The sequence below is a fragment of the Phodopus roborovskii genome, unplaced genomic scaffold, assembly GCF_943737965.1.
Source record: "Phodopus roborovskii unplaced genomic scaffold, PHOROB, whole genome shotgun sequence".
Taxonomy (NCBI): Eukaryota; Metazoa; Chordata; class Mammalia; order Rodentia; family Cricetidae; genus Phodopus; species Phodopus roborovskii.
This window is the reverse complement of record NW_026126575.1, coordinates 2,188,353-2,207,104: the sequence shown is the minus strand read 5'-3', so window position 1 is coordinate 2,207,104 and position 18,752 is coordinate 2,188,353. Positions and strand designations below refer to the sequence as shown.

General features: G+C 48.5%; 1 protein-coding gene across 4 annotated transcripts in view; it reads right to left on the bottom strand.

The window, feature by feature from the left end:
- Mgll (monoglyceride lipase) overlaps positions 1–18,752 on the bottom strand; it is an 883,522-nt gene that overhangs the window by 54,948 nt on the left and 809,822 nt on the right. For all 4 annotated transcript variants that reach the window (XM_051203379.1, XM_051203377.1, XM_051203376.1 and 1 more), the window contains exon 3: positions 7,964–8,070. In XM_051203379.1, coding sequence (XP_051059336.1) covers positions 7,964–8,070 — 107 coding nt within the window. The remainder of the gene's footprint in view (positions 1–7,963; positions 8,071–18,752) is intronic.

Sequence of the window (18,752 nt, the reverse complement as noted above, 5' to 3'; positions counted from 1 at the left end):
GATGGGACATTAGAAACACATGGGAATGGGGTCTTAGACTGCAGAGTCCTGGAGGGCTGCATGGGAGGCACCTCGTGTGTTTCCTGAGTGGGCGCAGAAACCAACTAAAGAGATTCTGGAACTTCCCAGCCCCCGGGGGCCACTGTTTTATAAAACAGGAAACTGTTCCCCAAAGAAAATTTGTGGCCACTCAGTTTAGCTGTAGAAGCAGAGCCAACATCAGCAATCTGTATCATAAGAGCTTCAGAGTGATGCCAGCTCAGGCAAGACTCAGCTGTTAAGAAATGAAATCCAATGCTGGATGTGGTGGCGAATGCAATCCCTGTGCTGGCCAGCCTGAGCTACACAGCAAGACTCTGACTCAGAAAAACCACTTAAACTACACTGTTTAGTATTTGTCAATTGGCAAGTAATTGAACCACAGGACCTGAGGCTACCAAGAGCCTCTAATGCTTGAGTCCTGTGTCACTGTAGCTAAATTCCTGAACTTACCAACTTACAAAGAGGTTTATTTTGATTCACGGTGATGGTCAGTCTCTGGTTATTTGGCTTTGTTTTTGTGACAGTGTGTGATGGGGCAAAGCTGGACAGCTAAAGAGAGGCATTCCTTATCCCCAACCTCCAGCTCTACCCTTACTAGGCCTCACCTTTAAAGTCCCTACCTCCCCTAGGCTCAGGACAAAGCCTTCAACACAAGGGCCTTTGGGAACACCCTGAAACCAAACAATAGCAAACACTGCACCAGAATCTTTGATAACAAGAATCACTAAGAATAGCCCAGCTCAGGAGGCTGAGGCAGGAGGATTGTGAATTCAAGGCCAGATGGTACCATATAAGGAGAAATGAAAACACAGCACCTGTAGGCGCAGTTTTCTGTCTGACCACTGATCAGCTCTATCCCGACAGCTGCTCCCCACATAGCCACACTGAGACTTATTATTAATTACAAATGCTCAGCCAGTAGCTCAGGCTTTTTTATTTATTTATTTATTTATTTATTTATTTAGCTAGCTCTAACTTAAATTAACCCATTTCTATTAAGCTATGTGCTGCCCTGTGGTTTGTTTACCTCACGTACATACTTCCCATCATGCTCACTCTTCATCTTATAGCGTCTTCTCTGACTCCAACCTTCTCTCCAGAATTCTCTCTGCCCCTTAAATCCTGCCTAGCCATTGGCCAATCAGCTTTTTATTAACAATGAAAGCAACACATCTTCCACAGCAAGTACCACTTCTATTTATGCAAAACTCAATACTCTAATTTAAGACAGATATTCCAACATTCCATCCTCTGAGGAGGAAACTGAGGTGTAGCATGTTCCAGTAACTTGTCTCTGTTACCCAGCTGATGCTGGGCATGCAGTCAGTAAATGACCACAGAATGCTTGGGATCCCCACCTGGACCCTCACAATCCATAGCTGCTGATACCAGCCTCGCCTCCTCTGTGAGGCATCCTTGAAATCCTGCCCCAAACACTTCTCTGTGGCCCCTTCCTGCCCCTGCTTCCTCAGACACCAGGTGTCCTAGTATGAGCTCGCGGGCTCAATGGTTCCCACAGTGGGTCCAGGACCATTAACACCGGTGTCATATCAGCCTATGTCCATTGGCATGCATGTGCCTAGACCCTGACAGGCTGGCTGAATCTAAGGATCTTGGGGGTGTTGGTGACCCCTGAATTGCAGAGCTGGCCTCACCCCATTTCCTCACATCCTCATCATTGGTGATTTTTCTTTTTGTGGTTGCCCTCATCTTATGGACGAGCCAGCTCAGGCTCGCAGGGGTTTTGTCTCAACCAGGGACGAGGCAAATAACTGCATGCTGATACAAATTCACATCAGGGATTCACACAAAAACTCAGGGTCTGGATATGTATGTGCAATTGACATGCGGACTGACATGAAGGGGGGCAGGAAGGGTAGACCCCAGGAGCTTCAGGTTCCAGTGCTCTGAGGGCAGCAGGAGGCAGGATTAGTCTCCCTGAGCCTCATCCTATTCCCTGTGGGCTGGGCCTCTAGAGCATCAGCCAGCAACTTCCTCTGTTATTTTCACTCCTGTATTTACTAAGGCGAGAAATGGTGTCAACACATTTTCAAGCATTTCTCACAGGCATGCATGACTTGCAGCTCATAGCCATCTCCTTTATTAACAGAGTACATCTTACAGGGCCCGGAATCAGCGCTGACTCCTACGTGGAAACCACCACAGGTCACCTTTGGGCTTGCCCCTGGATTTTCCTCAGCACTGTTCATATCCACACAGGGCCCACCCCTGCGTAGAATCACATCACCAACCCACGGCCATTCCCTCTAAGCTTCCTCTTTTCTCACACCCTAGCTGAAGGTTCAGTTTTTTGGTTTGTGTGTGTGTGTGTGTGTTTTTAAAATCTTCCTTTAGCACTTTCCTTCAAATATTTGCAGATAATTAATTCACTGTAAATTCACTGAGGATGCTTTCTTTATATTTGGTAAACAGAAAGCTGGGCCCAGCAAACTCTCTTAAGATTCCTTCCTTCTTTCTATCCTTCCTTCCTCCCTCCCTTCCTCCTCCCTCCCTTCCTTCTCTCCCCCCTCCCTCCCTGCACCCCCCCTCTCTCTGGGTGGGGCTAGGATAGAACTAGGGCCTCACTCACACAGTAAGCAGGTGCTCTGACACTGAGCAACACTCTGGCAACAATGTTATTTTTACCAAGCTGTATTGGAGAGACAGAAGGACACTTGCTGGGAAAGATGAAATGCCTTAGGAGTGAGAGATGATGACTGCGTTCTAAGGTGTCATGGGTGGTAGATTCCTGTCCCCTCTCTATGGCCCGCCTCTCTACAGTCTAGCTGGTCAGCATGCCTGTGTGGAGGAGGGCTGAGGGGTTTCCAGTGAGTCACAGGAGCAGCTGACTGCTCGCACACCCACTATGACTTTCTTTTGCTGTGTTTAGAAAGTCACAGGAAACTCCCTTCTGGTATCTCTACCTGTGCACATGTGGCTGGCATCCCCCTAACTCTGCCTACAAGGCTTCTTTCTGGGCCATGTTGCTGCTATCCCCTCTCCTCTGGAGCCAGCTTCCAGGCTCAGAGCTCTTCCAGCAATGAGCAGTCCTCCCTGCTTAGGCCTGAGCTCAGCAGCCCAGGGCTCCTCTCTCCTTCCTGCTCCTCTCTGTGTAGACAGTACAGATGCATGACAGTACAGATCAGAGGGGCTTTGTTGGCGCCCCTGTTCTGGTTCTCAACCTGGGCTACCAAAGTCTCACCTGGGCTAACTAAGAACTGCAGTCAGTCTCTGGGCTACACCAAAGACCAAAGACAGTAGGCTCTGAGGATGAGGGAAGCAGACAGCACTCTCCATTCAGGCTTCCCAGGGGTTTCAGCAGGGTTCCCTGTGCTCAGTTTCCTTATATGCTGGCTAATTTTATGTTGACTTGACACAGTATATAGATAAAATCATCTGAGAGGAGGGAACCTCAATTAAGAAAAATACCTCCATAAGATCCAGCTGTAGGCATGTCTGTAGGGCATTTTCTTAATTAGGGATGATGGGGGAGGGCCCACTGGGATGGCCCACCCATTGTGGGCAGAGACACCCCTGGGCTGGTGGTTCTTTCTGGGTTCTAGAAGACAGCAGACTGAGCAAGCCATGGGGAGCAAGCCAGTAAGCAGCACCCTTCCATGGCCTCTGTATCAGCTGCTGCCTCCAGGTTCCAACCTGCTTGAGTTCCAGACCTGACTTCCTTCAGTGATGGACTATGGTGTAGAAGAAGTCAATTAAATTCTTTCCTCCCCAACTTGTTTTTGGTCACATTGTTTCATCATAGGACTAGTAACCCCAACTAGGATACCCTCCTTTTCCAATAAGATCCTACTCATGTAGTGTGACCCTTCTACCCTGCCAGCCCTGCAGGACCTGGACTACCTGTGTGCCTCAGAGACATCCAAATATCAGGTCTGTGGTTGTCCTGTTCAGGGCACACACTCACATCATTTACAAGCTCTCTAGGCCCCTAGCCACCAGGCCCACTTCACAGTAATGGGTCCCAACAGTGATCAGTACCACTCCTATGGATACTCAACTCAGATCTGAAGCATTTCTTTTTCATTTAATGCAAGTTACACATTCTTCCATCCATTCAACAAACACCAGTGATGCTTCTAGTACCTGGGCTATGTGTAGATGTTTGGGGAATTCTGTGGTTGAGAGAGGGACCAATGAACTAAACGATAAAATGGTCTGTGCTTGCCTTGACTAAGGAAACCCATCACTCCCAGGATGACAAGTACCACATGCTTTTGGAGAAGAGCTGTTGGATTGAGGGGCAGGCTGGGCTATAAGTTACTGTGCCAGTGTATCCGTCTTTGCACAACACTCCATCCAGAGCAAATCAGTTTACAATATTTGTAATAGCTGTCACCTCAGACCTTATGGGAAAGTATGTGGATGGATGACACGAAAGGTGGCCTTGTGACTTAGTAGGACACCCAGAATGTACCCAGAGTAGAAATGCCTGTAAGTGTGGTATGACACACAGAACTGCCAGCCACAACTATTCTTTCCCTCTTTCTTTCTCAGAATCCCTGTACTGTTTGGATCAGCAATTGACAATTTCATTTTCTTGCCTCTCTTACAGCTACCTACCACGACGGAAGCAGTTCTGGCCAGTGGGATCCACCTGGGACCTGCTTCAGATCTCTGAGGAAGATCTGAGCTTAGCCCTCAGCACTCCCTGATGGAGTACATGTGGCTGAAGCAGGGCTCACAGGGGTGGACACTATAGATATGTAACATGTGTAACATCTATGGAGCAAACCTCTGGACAAAATCTGGGGTGTTGACAGTGTCTTGCCCATTCTTGCCCTGCCTGACTCTGGCATGGGAGAAAACAGAATTCTCTTCTTTAGGCTGCTCTGGAGTTTCTGTCTTACACAGCGGACCCATATGTTTCTAGTGCAAAAAGAATAGTATCCTCGCAATCCTACTTTAATCTCCCACCTATGAGATGGAGATAGTAATCTTGGCCTTTAGGAGGAACTTGAAATAATGTAGGAAAAGTGCTAGCTAGGGCAGCACTCAGTGATGGACAACATCATGGTTTCCCTTTTGGTAATGTGTCCAAACCCACGAGGCCATTCAGGAAAACTCCAAAGGATAAAACAGAAAGTAAAGCTAAATTTCTCAGTAAGAGCTGAGAAACATGGACAGGTAGATAGCCACAGCACAACCTGGGAGTGGGGGATGGGGTGGGAGTGAGTGGGGGTGGGGAATGCACCTAATAAGAAGCCAGCAGGTGGCTGAGCAGAGAGAACTACAGCATCAGGTTAAAGACACTAGCACTGTAAGTTGTCTGTCCAGCTGCTATGTCCAGTGTCTCCTGTCTATGCCCTTGCTTTCTTTCTCCATGGCTTCTTCATGCCTTGAGATGACCCAGCTGAAGGCAGCAGTGCCAGGATAAAAACCCACCATCCCCAGCTGAGCTGTCCCTATTTAGAGCCTTGGAGACATGCCCATTTGGGGACACAGCACAGCAGCTGGTATGCCCTGGAGGGGAGGTTCCCCCTGGCCTCTAGCTACGCCCTTCTATATCATCTCAGCAATCTGACAGTAACATGGCCCACATGGAAGAAAGATGAAGGTTGGGGATGGCTCAATAAAGGCCAAGTTAGATGGCTTGCACTCGCCATCAACTGTGTGTGGGGCTATGCCCCTGTGTTTGGAGAGAAAGCACATATATGTACATACATACATATGCTGTTGGGTTCCTTTTTTATTTTAATTGAACTCCTCCCTTTGGCACATAGAGAGGTGTTTCCAATGTGTCATTCTGGGAACTTAGAATAGGTGAACACAGTCATCCCTGCCCTCCACTTAGAATATCACAGAGAGCTAGCTCTGCCTCAACTTCAGATTTTATTTAGTTTTGCTGGTAACATCAAAAAGTGGGCTGCTTCTTTTATCCCTAGACTCTGGGGAAAAAAAAAAAAAAAGAGTCCTTTAAAAATGGTTTTTCTAAGCACCACAGTCAGGCAATATAAACAAAGCTTCGCACTGACTTCATCTGGCCTACTTTATCTGATAAGCGGCTGCTGCTGAGCTATATGACAGACGCCTGAGATTCAGGGTGCTCAGTGCAACAATTCTCTCAAGATGTCCCCAGTACATAACGACAACCACAGCTGATTTTAATGGAGACGAATGCAGTAGGACAAAGCAGTCCTGTCCTGGGATTTTCTAGTGAGCAGAGTTCTGGGCTTACTAATGACAGAGTTCCCACAGCAAAAGCCTCGGGGATAACCCTGGAATATTATCTCCCAAACAACAGTCTCACCAATAACTAAGGCTGACTGCAGAGCAGCTGAGAACATCACAGCCATAATAAGGAAGAATTTAGTTAATAATCTCAATTACTGGGACACACGCATACATCTAGCTTAAAAGGGGCTCCTGGCAAATCAAATTCACAGATCTTTGTGGACAAGAGTCACCTAGCAGACTGTCCATCTCACATGAGCTTCCCTGCGTGTGGCTGCAGCTCTCTCTCCTAGAGACTCAAGACACTGCCATGACTCCCCTGTCCCTCCTTTCAATGACATCACTTAATTATCTACTCTCATATCAGATAGACAAAGTGGCATTTCTGGATGTTGGCAGAAAGGCAGAAAATCGCAGTGGGAAAATGACCACACTGTCACTGGTAACCCAGCTTCAGAAACTTAGATAAAGAACCAAATCTGGTGATTTTTCAGCCATAGGAAAACCACAAAAATAACTCAAGGGCTGCATCCTGGGTTGGGGGTATAGTTCAGTCATAAAGTGCTTGCCCAGCCTATTTGAGACTCTGAATTCAAATCCTAATACAAAAAGGACTGGAAGTTACATTCTGACTTGAGCAATGAGCCCAGTACTGCTGGCAGCAGTTTTTTTTTTTCTTTTCTTTTCTTTTTTTCTTTTCTTTTCTTTTCTTTTCTTTTCTTTTTTTTTTTTTTTTTTTGTCACATGAAAAAAAACCATTTATTTAGCCTAGAGGTGTGTAAGTGCATAACCTGTACACACACTTGTGCATATGTGAATGTGAGTGCATGCATGTGTGTACTCATGGGTGCTTGCACATCAATACCCCCACACACCACACATATGGGTATAAGTGTTCATTGTGCAGACGTGTTTACATGGGCACACCCATTTGTGGTCATTAATCTTCATAGTCAACTCGATTGGCTTGAGAAATATCTAAGAGATTATTACAGTGCAACTCTGGATATGTCTGAGGGCATTTCAGGAGAGGATGAATTAAGTGGGGAAGACACCATTGAAATGTGAATGGCGCCATCCCCTAGACTGGAACCCTGACAGAATGGAAGGGGAGGAAAAAGAAGGCCCTTAGTGAAGACTTACTGTCTGCTTCCTGGCTGCAGAGAGCTGCTCTGCTCTGCTCTGTTCCACCATGATGGACCAAAACCTCTGAAACCATGAGGCAAAATAAATGGTTCCTCCTAATCTGTAACAGTGCCCTGCATGTGCAGCTGTGCATATGCATGTATGTATGTGTATGCACGCACGTGCACACATTAAGATTTTCAGTGTGCCCAGCTTGAGGCATGTCATAAACATTTGCTGGTTCCCATATGAGATTAAAATTTGATTTAATCTGACTTACTGCATCCACCTCAAGTCCTTTGGGAGAGAATCAGTGTCCACTTTGAGAGAAGGCACTTTATAGATGTAGTATAAGACTCCTTGGCCCAGGTGGGCTCCCGCATACACAGGCCCAGTTTTGATTTCTCAGCAGAGCTTCCAACAAGCCTTCGTGAAAACTCTGAATTGACAGTGACTGCTGCCCAGACACACTGTCCCATTTACATAACCACATGAAAAATTTAACCCAGAGAACAGAATCAGACAAAATGACAGGGAGAGGGAAATAGGGCAGAGCAGGCAGGAGCCTTTCTACCAGCCTTTGTGGCACACCAGAGGCACTCACCATGATCATGGGCGAATACCATCATGTCCAGCCCCTTCAGCATCTGAGCCAGCTCATCATAGCGGCCACAGTGCTCCCCAGCGCCATGGGACACAAAGATGAGGGCCCTGGAGGATAAGAAGGGAACAGTTAGGAAAGCCACAGATGAGACTGCGGAGCAGGCAGGAAAGCCCACACCAAGCCAGCAATGAGTTAGAACCCAAACCCCAGCCCCCTGTGTCACCCAATCAGTCCCGGCCTAGTGCTGAAATGCACTTCCAGAGTTGAAGGGAAAGAGCCCACACAGTCTGGCCCCCTGTCTGGATGTGCTCTCAGCACAGTCCTACGAGGCTCCCCATTCACTGGGAATGACCTATATGCCAGGGTCAGGCACAGAGCTACAACCTAGCGGGTGCGCCCTCACCAGGATTGTTTGTTTCTGGTGACAGACAGCACAGGGCAGGACACTTGGATCCTGAAATATATACAGTTTTCAAGCAGAAGACCCAGAGTGGAGAGTGAGAGTCCCCTTCAAGTGAGGCATTTCTTCCCATATAAAGACAGGATAACAGCCACAGCTGCCATTTCACCCAGCCTTAGTGCCTGCCTGGCCCTCTGATAACTGAGTATGAGAGGATTGTAATCCTCTGCTGTTATTTTCTGTGTTGCTGTCTCTACAGATGACAGTGGAATTCAGAGGAGTTACGTGTCTAAGCATCACAGTAGGTTAGTAAGGTACCAGTCAGAATATATCACCTCCTGGCTTTAAGGTCTCCAGCGGATTGCCACAGCACTCAATACAAAACCCACCCAGCCCTCTCCAGGCCCTTCTGCCCGTCTAGCTCCCATCATTCATCATAGGGTGTGGCAGTATTGGCCATGTGTTTGTTTCCTGGCTTCTCTGCCAGCAGAACTACCAGCCTTGCACCCCGGGCCAGCCCTGCCCCCTGGGCCAGCCCCTACATACAAGCTGGATAAGCGACTAACCCACTCAAAAGCTGTGTTCCTTCCACAATCCCTCCAAGCCAAGCCAATGTGGGGCTGTTCCATCCTGCTTTGTATTTTCATCTTTGAGAAAACCAACTTGGGCATATGTGTTTCCTGCCTCTTCCTAAAGACATAAGACCTACTTCCCCAACCTGTTGTGCCCCATGGATACGCAAGCTGCTATATTCACTTGGACATCAGTGGGCAATGATACCTGCCTGCTTGACATTCCTGGGGTATGCAGACAAGTGTCTTCCATATTTCTCTCAGCTGCTGGGGAGTGTGCCTGAGACCCTAATGTCCTCCATCTTCACAAGGATTTCACTTCCCAAGGGATGGCTCAGGGTTGCACATCCTTGGGACGATGGGAGTCTATGGTGATTCAACTCATGGTTACTAACAGAAAAGTGGTCAAGCTGGATTTGGAAAATATTTCAGCTCCTTACCAGGGGCCACAGCAGAGGGCTTCAGAGGGGTCCCTTGGGGGTCTAAAACAACAGTATAGGTACCATTTCCATGCCTGTGTTAGTATCAATTCCCTGGTCAACATGTGACATTGGCTTTTACACTTGTTCTACACACTCCTGTCACTCCAGCCACTCCGGACCTCAGCTGTAACTGAGGATCACGGGGGTAGGGGGTGGGGGTGTATCCGAAACCACTGGCATGTGGGTCCCTCACCAGAGATACTGGGCTCGATTGGTCTGGAACTGGAGAGGCTCCTCACGGCTGAGAAATACCTGCTCTGGTTAATGGTGTCAAGATGCTGCTCAGAGACTCTGAGGGACTCCATAGAGGTAAAAATGCAGCCACCGTGGACACTGAACAGCCACTTCTGAGTCATAGCATTCCCAGAGTATATGCTGGTTGAGCCCATGGCTCTGTCCACAAAGGCATGAAACCTTCAGGAGCTTACTGCTGTCACCTCTTGGGAAGAAACTGATTGCATGGCTGCCCATAATGGGAGCAAGGTCGATGACTTCTCTGCCCCCGCCAGTGCAGTCCCAGTGGGCATGCTCAGACTCACCCTGTGGGCATGCTCAGCCTTACTCTGATATAGGAAATGGGCTATTCGTAGCTCCAGGTTTCAGATCTGGCATGGACCCCATTTTGATGTCAACATGCATACATGCATACCTGCACACACATACACACACACAACACACACTCATGCACACACACATGAACTATGTTTGCTGGGTCTAAGTCTGTCTGGCTAAGTGAAATTTAAGTCTGGCTGCCCTGCTTAAAGTTCTTTAGAGATCTTCTCTGAGGCAAAACAAACAAACAAAACAAAACAAAGCCTCAGAAACACCATCACCTTCCTCCTCTCCTTTACTACTCAGGAGCCTTTAGCTTCCTGCCTGTTTCCAGACACGCCAATCATGGCATGCTACCAAATGCTTAGCTGGGGAAGCCTCATGTCAGTCCATCTCTCTCTGCTGAGACTTCCTGCTTGCCCCCCAGTCTTCACCTCTCAGCTTCCTCTATCCTGAGGTCTCTGAATCCAGAGCCCTCCCCACTCCCCACCCAGCACCTGTCACCAGCATCTGTAAGTTAATTTTCTTTTGTCTCCTTAGTCACTTCTGGACACAGAGGTCCTGTCTGTCTTTCTGCTGTCATCTTCCCAACTGAGATGTCAATGTCCAAGGCAGCAGAGTAGGGACCTGACACCTTGCAAGAGGACTCCTCCAGCATACCTGGCCTGGATTCTTTTGTCATGGCAGTCTCTGGTTTAGAAAGGGGGATAAAGCACAACATAGCAGAAGCCTCAAAGTTAGCCACTGGCTGCACTTGTGGCTCCTGCCATCTGGCTTTCCTGGGGTACTGCCCTTCTACATGCACACCTGCAGCTGATCTAGAGCTCTCTCTGTATGCCCCACTAAGCCCTGAGGTTGTATGCCCCTGGTCCATGGTCTGCTTTTTGAATGCTCATTTGAAATGAAGGGCCAGACCTTAGCTTTAGGGTTGCTAAGGGCACATCCACAGTCACCCCTGGAAGCAACTGCCAGCTGGAAGCTTCTCCTCTGGGGTTTCACAGAACATTGGAATTAAACTTCTGCTTCAAGGAGTCTGTGACAGAGCTTGAGAAGTTGAGACATACAGTCAGTATTATCCTGGAGGCTGGGAGGCCCAGTGCTGCAGAGCCATGCCCTCTGGACCCACAAGACTGGTGCAGTACTGAAGTCAAAGAAGCTGTCATTACCAGAAAGATACCCTCACAAGATCAGGCCTATGACCATTTTCTCATAGAAGGAAGAAGGGTCATCAGACTTTCACCTAAGAGCCTAGAACCTTCCTGCTACGCCCACACAGCTTCATACAGTTCTGCGCCAACTATACATGATCTCAGGAAGGGCCAGAGTAGAGGCGGGACATTAACTGAAGGGGTGCCATGATGCAGCTTTCCATGAGGTTGTCATTCAGGGTCGGATGGGAGACTCTTTGCTGACGCAGTTGTTTCAAGGTTCCCTACATGCCTTTAACTCCTCACACAAGTTCTTGTACCTCATAAATTCACTGGCTCTCTAAGTTGGACTCTGCCTCTTGCGGATACCCTGTTTAGACATTTGATCACATCTCCCCAAGAATAGTTAAACTAGGTTTAGTTGTTGGTAACCACTCTCAGCCCTAGGAAAGACCTCTAACTGCTCAGACCCTCAGCATAGACAGGGAAAGGAAGAGGCTCTTGCCTCACAAGACAACAGTCACCAGGGTAGCTAATATGGCCCAGAAGTATGGCTGGGAGCTTGTTAGAGTCAGACTCTGTGGACTCTGAGATAAAAGCACACTGCTGCCCCAGCCTGCACACAGCTTCCCAGTCTAGCAGGAAAGCTGCTCAGCAAGAGGGGACACCCATATGCACACAAAGTGGGAGCAGGCAAGAGAGTCCTACTTGGTCTTGGTGAATTGGCCTTGGATAGAGTATCTGAGGAGCAAAGCCCAGGGCTGATGAGTGCTCCCTGATTACGGGGACAGGTGCACCAAATCCAGGCATAGGAAGAAGGCCCAGCAGCAGCCAGGCATTCCTTGGTGGTGGTAATGGGCAAACGAGGGGCTCCAAGGTGTGGGCAGCATGGGGGAGCTGAGAAGTTTCTCTAGGAGAAATGGTATCAAGCAGGGTGGTGACCTGATATGACTTTTGTGCTAAGCTCTCGGGCTACTGTGCATCATGGAGCCAGGAGGATGCTTGTCAGGGAGCTGATGCAGCCAAGCCCTGAACAGGTGCCAAGGGAAGCTGTCCAGTGCCATCCCTCCCCCCCTGGCATCCCATATCCTCAACAAAGGACCATAGCTGAGCATCAGCAGAGCTGTTTGTACAGACGAGGCAGGACCCACAGCAACAAAATTTAGGTTGCAGAAGAGGCTGCACAGATATTTTCCCTGGAACTTCCCTAAGGCTGCAGCCAGACGGGAGCCAGGCGTTCAGGGGGAAGGCAGTGGCTGTGGGAGGGGCAGCTGGCCACAAAAGCAGATGGCCTGCCTGGCACCCAGCCCTGAGAGGAGGGGCCACCCTGGAAACCATTGGAACCTGAGATAAAGGAGCCAGAGGCTCAAAGCTTTTCAGACTGAGTGAGCCCTCACTGGGGGGCAAGGCTCTTCTTCCCAAGCAAAATGAACTTGCCCTTTCCTGACAGTTCAAGTGGTCTAGTTTTGCTGAGCCTCAGTTTGTCGGCTTGTGAGGTAGAGATGAGCCCACCACCGCACACTTCAGATGGCACTGCCAGAAAATGAAATGTAGATGTGCAGCCCATATGTAGCATGGAAGCCTAGGTTCAAGTTCAGTGCTCTCCACAGCATATTCCTAGACCTCCACAGACCTTGACTTATACACCTGTGAAATGGGAATGACAAAATTTTTGAGATGGAAGGAGATAAAGACCCTGAGCTGACTAGTTGTAGCTTTTTGTCAACTTAATGCAGGCTATGGTCATCTGAGGGGAGAGAACCTCGATTGAGAAATTGCCTCCATAAGAGCTAGATGTAGGCAAGCCTTTAGGGCATTTTCTTAGTGATGTGAAAGGACCCAGACCATTGTGGGTGGTGCCACCCCAGGCTGGTTGTCCTAGGTTAATAAGGCAGGCTGAGGCAGCCATGATGAGCAAGCCAGTAAGCAGCACTTCTCCAAGGTTTCTGCTTCAGCTCCTCTTTCCAGGTCCCACCCACTGGGAGTTCCTGCCTGGGCTTCCCTCAATGGACTGTGTGATTCAGGGTGTATGTCTGTCTTTATAAACCCTTTTCTCTCCAACTTGCTTTTGATCATGGTGTTTTGTCACAGCAGTAGTAACCCTAATTAAGACAGGCCCAGAAGTGTACCCAAAGGCTGCGTACCCTCTGCCTTTGAAGTGTCTCTTCTGCCTCGCCTAGTTGGGGAGACTTGGCTCCCTCCTGTGTGGTAAGTGAAGCAACCTGTGACTACCTGTCACATTCGTACCCCCCCCCCCCACTGGCCACCTGCTCTTGGAGACTGAGCAAGACCCCTGAGGAGATAGGAAGGCAAGGCAGCAACCACAGCCACCTAGGGACACAGCCCAGGGCAGAGAGGACCAGGACCCCTGCTTTGTTCCCCACAGGACTTTGGACTTGGTGGGCTCTGCTTCACTCGCTCTGCCTGTCTGCAGAGTGAGGCCTGATGCCCTCACTAGGTGGGAGACTTGGCTCCCTCCTGCTCATAAATGTGCTCCAGAAGGACATCAAGGGGGAGAAACAGGAGGCTGGAAGAGATGCTCTGCTCATGTATCAGGGCAGAGGCCCCGGCATCTATAGGGGCGATTGTGCAGGCGGAGGGACACAGCACCCATTCCTACCCGTGAGAGCCACTCGGGCTGGGGAAGTACAGACACCAGTGGATAGCAGCCACAGGGCCCACACACACACCCAGGCTTCCCCTGAGGGGGGGTGGTGTGTGCTCTCCCTCTCTTGTGTGTTCCCTAGAACCCCACTCACTTAAATGCTTGCTTCACCTCCTAAACTGTGGCCGCCCAATCCTATGGCTGTAGAACATGTAAGAGATGCATCTGCTGGTCCTCAGGTGGGACTGTGAGAATTAGCTGGAGCCCTTCTGGGCTCGTTTGAAACCCAAGTTTAACTCTGATCCCCTCCTTGTGGCTCCAGGAGGTCTGGGCTCCTCCCTGCCTCTGGCAGGGCTTCCCAGTAGGAACAGGGCAGGCAATAAGGGCAGGTCAGCACCTGCCAAGAACCACATAATCTAGAGGAAATAGAAATAAACTTGTCCTCTGCTATATGGATCAGTAAAGCCGATCTCACTGGGTTGTGTGACCACTGATTGCGGAGCTGTGAGGAAGAGCCCAGCATGAAGGTTAGAGCTGAGGGATGGGTCGCTAAAACAGCCATGCTGATGGTTGCCGCTTGTCTGGCTGGGTGCTGATCTAAGAATTACAAGTTAATTCATTGAACCTTCAAACAAACCACATAAGGTTTTGATCTCTATTCTATAGATGAGGGAAGTGGGGTTCAGAGGTCTAACCAGCTTGCCTGAGCTCACACAGTCAATAGGCTTTGAACCCAGAGAGGCTTGCAAGTCTGCCCTTCTGACCACCATGTAAAAGAATAGAAAGAAGATACCATACATACGGTCATGTCATGGTGGGTGACCGGGTCAGGCTACAAACCCCTCCCCTTCCAGCCTGACCACTCCTCTGGCCTCCTATCCCTGCTCTCCCCTCTCCCACCCTGTCCTCCAACTACACAAGATATACATTGGTTCTTCAGTACACCAGCTCTATCTATGCCCTCCAACCTGCTGTGAGCTGACCTCCAACCCTATGAACACCAAAGTCCTCATCAGCTTCCCACACTAGCTGATCACTCTCTCCAGAGGCCCTAGAACCTCTCTTTATTTGGTTCACCCAGCATCTGTCAGGACCTGGTATAAGCAGACCCCTTGTTCCTTGAGGAGAAAGACCACTACAGATTCATCTTGGTATCCCATGCCCAGAAGTACAGCCTCTGAACCATAAATGTTGTGTGGGTGGATGGAGAGATGGATGGGTGGACAGATGGATGGATGACCAGATATGAGCAGAAGGGCAGTTGAAAGGAAGGATGAAGGGAGGATAGCTACATAGATGAACAGATGGACAGAAGGGTGGATGGATGGATGGATGGATGGATGGATGGATGGATGGATGGAATGAACTCTCAGAGCACCCTTAGTATCCTGGAGGCCTCTCCTGCTATCTACTCAACGATCCAAAAAAAGCACCCAATCCCCTTCTGCCCATCTGCCCAAAATGGCTCCTGTCACCTATAGATGACCCTATTTACCACACAGACAAACACATCTATAGAGAAACTAAACAGAAAAAGTGAGCAACTGGGGACCACAGGCATTGCAGCTTCAAGGCAAGTGTGGAGCTGTGCAGCAATGGGGGCTGGAACAAAGAAAGGCAGAGGCCTTAAGGGCTGGCAGGGAGGCCTGAGATTTTGCAAACATGACAGGAATTACATGAATCATCTGATTGAAACCCAACCTTCATTTCTTACTAAAAAAAAAAGGAGGCGTTTTTCAAGAAGAAAACAAGATTGCAGCGATAGCAGAACCACAGCCAGTTTTCTGAAAGCATTCCACCACTTAATACACTTTCAAATCAGAGCACTTGAACCCCACAGCAGCCTGGCCTCATGGATTCTGCCTCTAATATCCCCGTCATCAAACACTGAAACAGAAGGCTGAGGAGGGTCCAAGGCAGGGAAGTCAGCAAAGGTCATTAAGGAAGACACTGAACAATCATCCTGACATTGGTGCTAGCAGGTGGCATCCTGCTGGCCATATACATTGCCCCCCTACCTACATCTGCATTGATAATGACCTTAAGGTTCCCAGACACAGCTGTGTGAGGCTGTCTCTTCTCCACTGGGGAGTGCAGCTGAGGTCCATGTGTACCTCCAGCCATCTACCAAAAGTGTTCAGCAAGTGCATGGCCTAGCACCTAATGAAGCTCCCTTCTCCCTGAGATGTGTACACATTGTCCCCACCAAAGTGCTCCCAGAAAGAAAAGGCAAGGGGAAGCTGACGTGCGCACTGCCTTCTGGGCTGAACCGATGACCATGAACTTCCTTGGAATCATTGAAATTCTAGAAGAGTCTATCCATGGTGCTAGAGTCCTAAGAATGCCTGCTTCCTCTCCACCCCCTTCCCACTTTGTCCAATACTCTAGAAGAAGCTGTAGCCTCCACGATGATCTGCCAACCAGCTACAGTTCACATTCCCTGTGATTCCACGTGGCCTCAGGTGGCTGGCTTTGTGATGATACTGGAAGCTCCTGGGCCTCTCTTGATTATTTCTATATGCAGCAAGGGGTGTTCTGGAACTTGAATGAGGTGCCTTGATGGATGCTAGTCTGATGAATGACATCATTGAAGACCCCTCTTAAGACCAGGACACTTACCTACTTGGGTCAACTTAAACTCTGGAGACTAGTAGAGTCTCCTTCCTCCCTTTTTGGAGAAATTCTCTATGCTGCAACTGTTTTGTTTTGTTTTGTTTTGTCAACGGCAAAGAAGAACATGTGCCCCTTGGCCTTGCTATATCAGGCCCTGGAAGCCACTCACTAAATCCCCATCTATGCATCTAGTTTTCTCTCCAGAGAAATCTATACCTGTCAGCCTGGCTTTAGACCCTTGTGTGGGCTGTGATGTGAGCCAGGTGGGACTCTGCAACACACTAGCTCTGGTGGCTCCCACCTAAGAAACAAACAATCAGTGTGCCAGGTGACCTCCACCTGACCTCAGTGCCAGCTGCCCTCAGTGCTACCTAAGCCTCCATCTGCACCTGTGGTGTCTGGGGAGGCACAGGGCAACCAGGCTAGGCATGGTGGCACCAAGGGGGTGATAAAAAATGCAAGTGCCTTGGCTCTTAATAAACCACAATTATTAAAACACTGAAAATCCAGGTGTGTGTGTGTGTATGTGTGTGTATGTATGTATGTATGTATGTATGTATGTATGTATATTATAAAAAAAATACAATTCCAGTTTAAAATGATACTGTGTTAAATGCTTACGTATATACCAGCTACTTGGGTAGGACCTCCATGGGCACAGTTCATTTCCCCATTAGGAATTCCATATGCTTGGATATACTTTAAATAAAGTTTGACCCCCTAAAACTCCAGAGGAGCCATAATTCCTCTGGGCCACAGTGCCAAGGAGATGTCAGTACTGTGCTCCCGGATCCCTGCAGCTATGAGCTGAAACAAACCTCCTTCCGCCACAGCCACAGGAAACAGACTAAGGACCATGGGGTCCCTGAGATGTCAGGTGTCTTCCCCTGCTCTCTGACAGCATGCTCCTAGTCCACGGGAGCCATGCCTCCTGAGCTGTGCTGGAAGTTACTGGGAAGTTTCTTAGTGTCTTCAAAGGAGATCATTTCATAAGCAAACACTGCACTTCTTCAGCCCAGTGCCCCTCTTTGAGGCTTTGGTGTTGAGTAAGCCTCCTGGTACTGTAACAAATGACAGTGGTAATCAACTTTCATTTTGGCTCACCATTTTGGAGGTACCCGTCTGCAGATTGTGGGCCCCACTGCTTTCAGCCAGTGACAACACATCATGCGCAGAAGGCAAAATCGAGCAAAGACACTTGTTTACCTCATGGCCATGGTACAAAGAGAAAAAGGGAGAGCAAGAGTCCTGAAATCCCACTTCAAGCGCATACCCTCAGCTCAGAAGACCTCTCACCAACCCCCAGCAGTTCCCACAGAGGGGGCTGAGAATGGCACAGGAAGCCTTCCCTTCTCTGGGGGACATTATTCAAACCACAGCAGATGCCTTTGGATGTCCAGTGAACCCTCACCTTTTGCTCACTCTCTAAGATCAAGGCATTAGAACTGAAGGAGGCGATGGCAGAAGCTGTTGTCCAAATCTCTCAGCCCCAGATAAACCAGAAGTTTGGAGCAGCCCTTAACAGCTATTCCAAATTTAAGTCAGGAGGAGTGATTAATGTCTCCGATGAATTTAGGAAGTAAAAAAAAGCATGCCATCAAATCCCCAAATATGTGATATGTTTTTAAAATGCACACACCCACTCATACTTAATTTATGTATGCTTGAAAAAGGAATGTGGGTCATTGCAGAAAATAGAGACAAGCATAAAGAAAAGAAATCTACCCACTGTGAGCATCAAGGTCTACTTTCTTCTAGTTTCTTCCTTGATATATATGTTTATAATTTTTATGATTCAATTACATAGCCGTAAGTAGAAATCACCATGTAATTAATTATAATTATGTTGTGTGTTTCATTTTTGGCCCCTGCTTCCAATTCCTTCACATCGTTTCATGAACATTTTCCTGTGGAAACAGAATTATTACTTATTTCCAGAGTTTCTGCCTCTGGGGACAAAGGAGAGAACATTGGAGAAAGCCCCTAGCACAGCTTTAGGAACTTGGGAAATCTAGAAAATAGCTACACTACTGAGATGTGACACTTGAGCTACCAGAGCACAAATCACTAACTGTATCTTGAACTCAGAGCAGACATCACTAGTCACTCACAGCCTCTTAAACCCAGACAAGGCATCACTAGGCAACCACAGCTCCCTTTCCTACCAAACCCAGACAACCTAGAAGCCTTTTTCAGCCCTTTGCTCTAGATAGCCACATGTTATGTTCCTGCACTGGGCCCATCTTTGAAAAGGCCACTTTTAAGCAGCTCCAATTCACAATCTCCCCTTAGGACTCAGTTATCATTGCTTAAAACATCCACTTCTAGCACACAATGAATCCACAGTCAGGTCTTCTGTCTCTGGCTTGGACCTTCACTAAAAAGCCGCACAGAAAATGGGTTAGGGCTATTGAAGT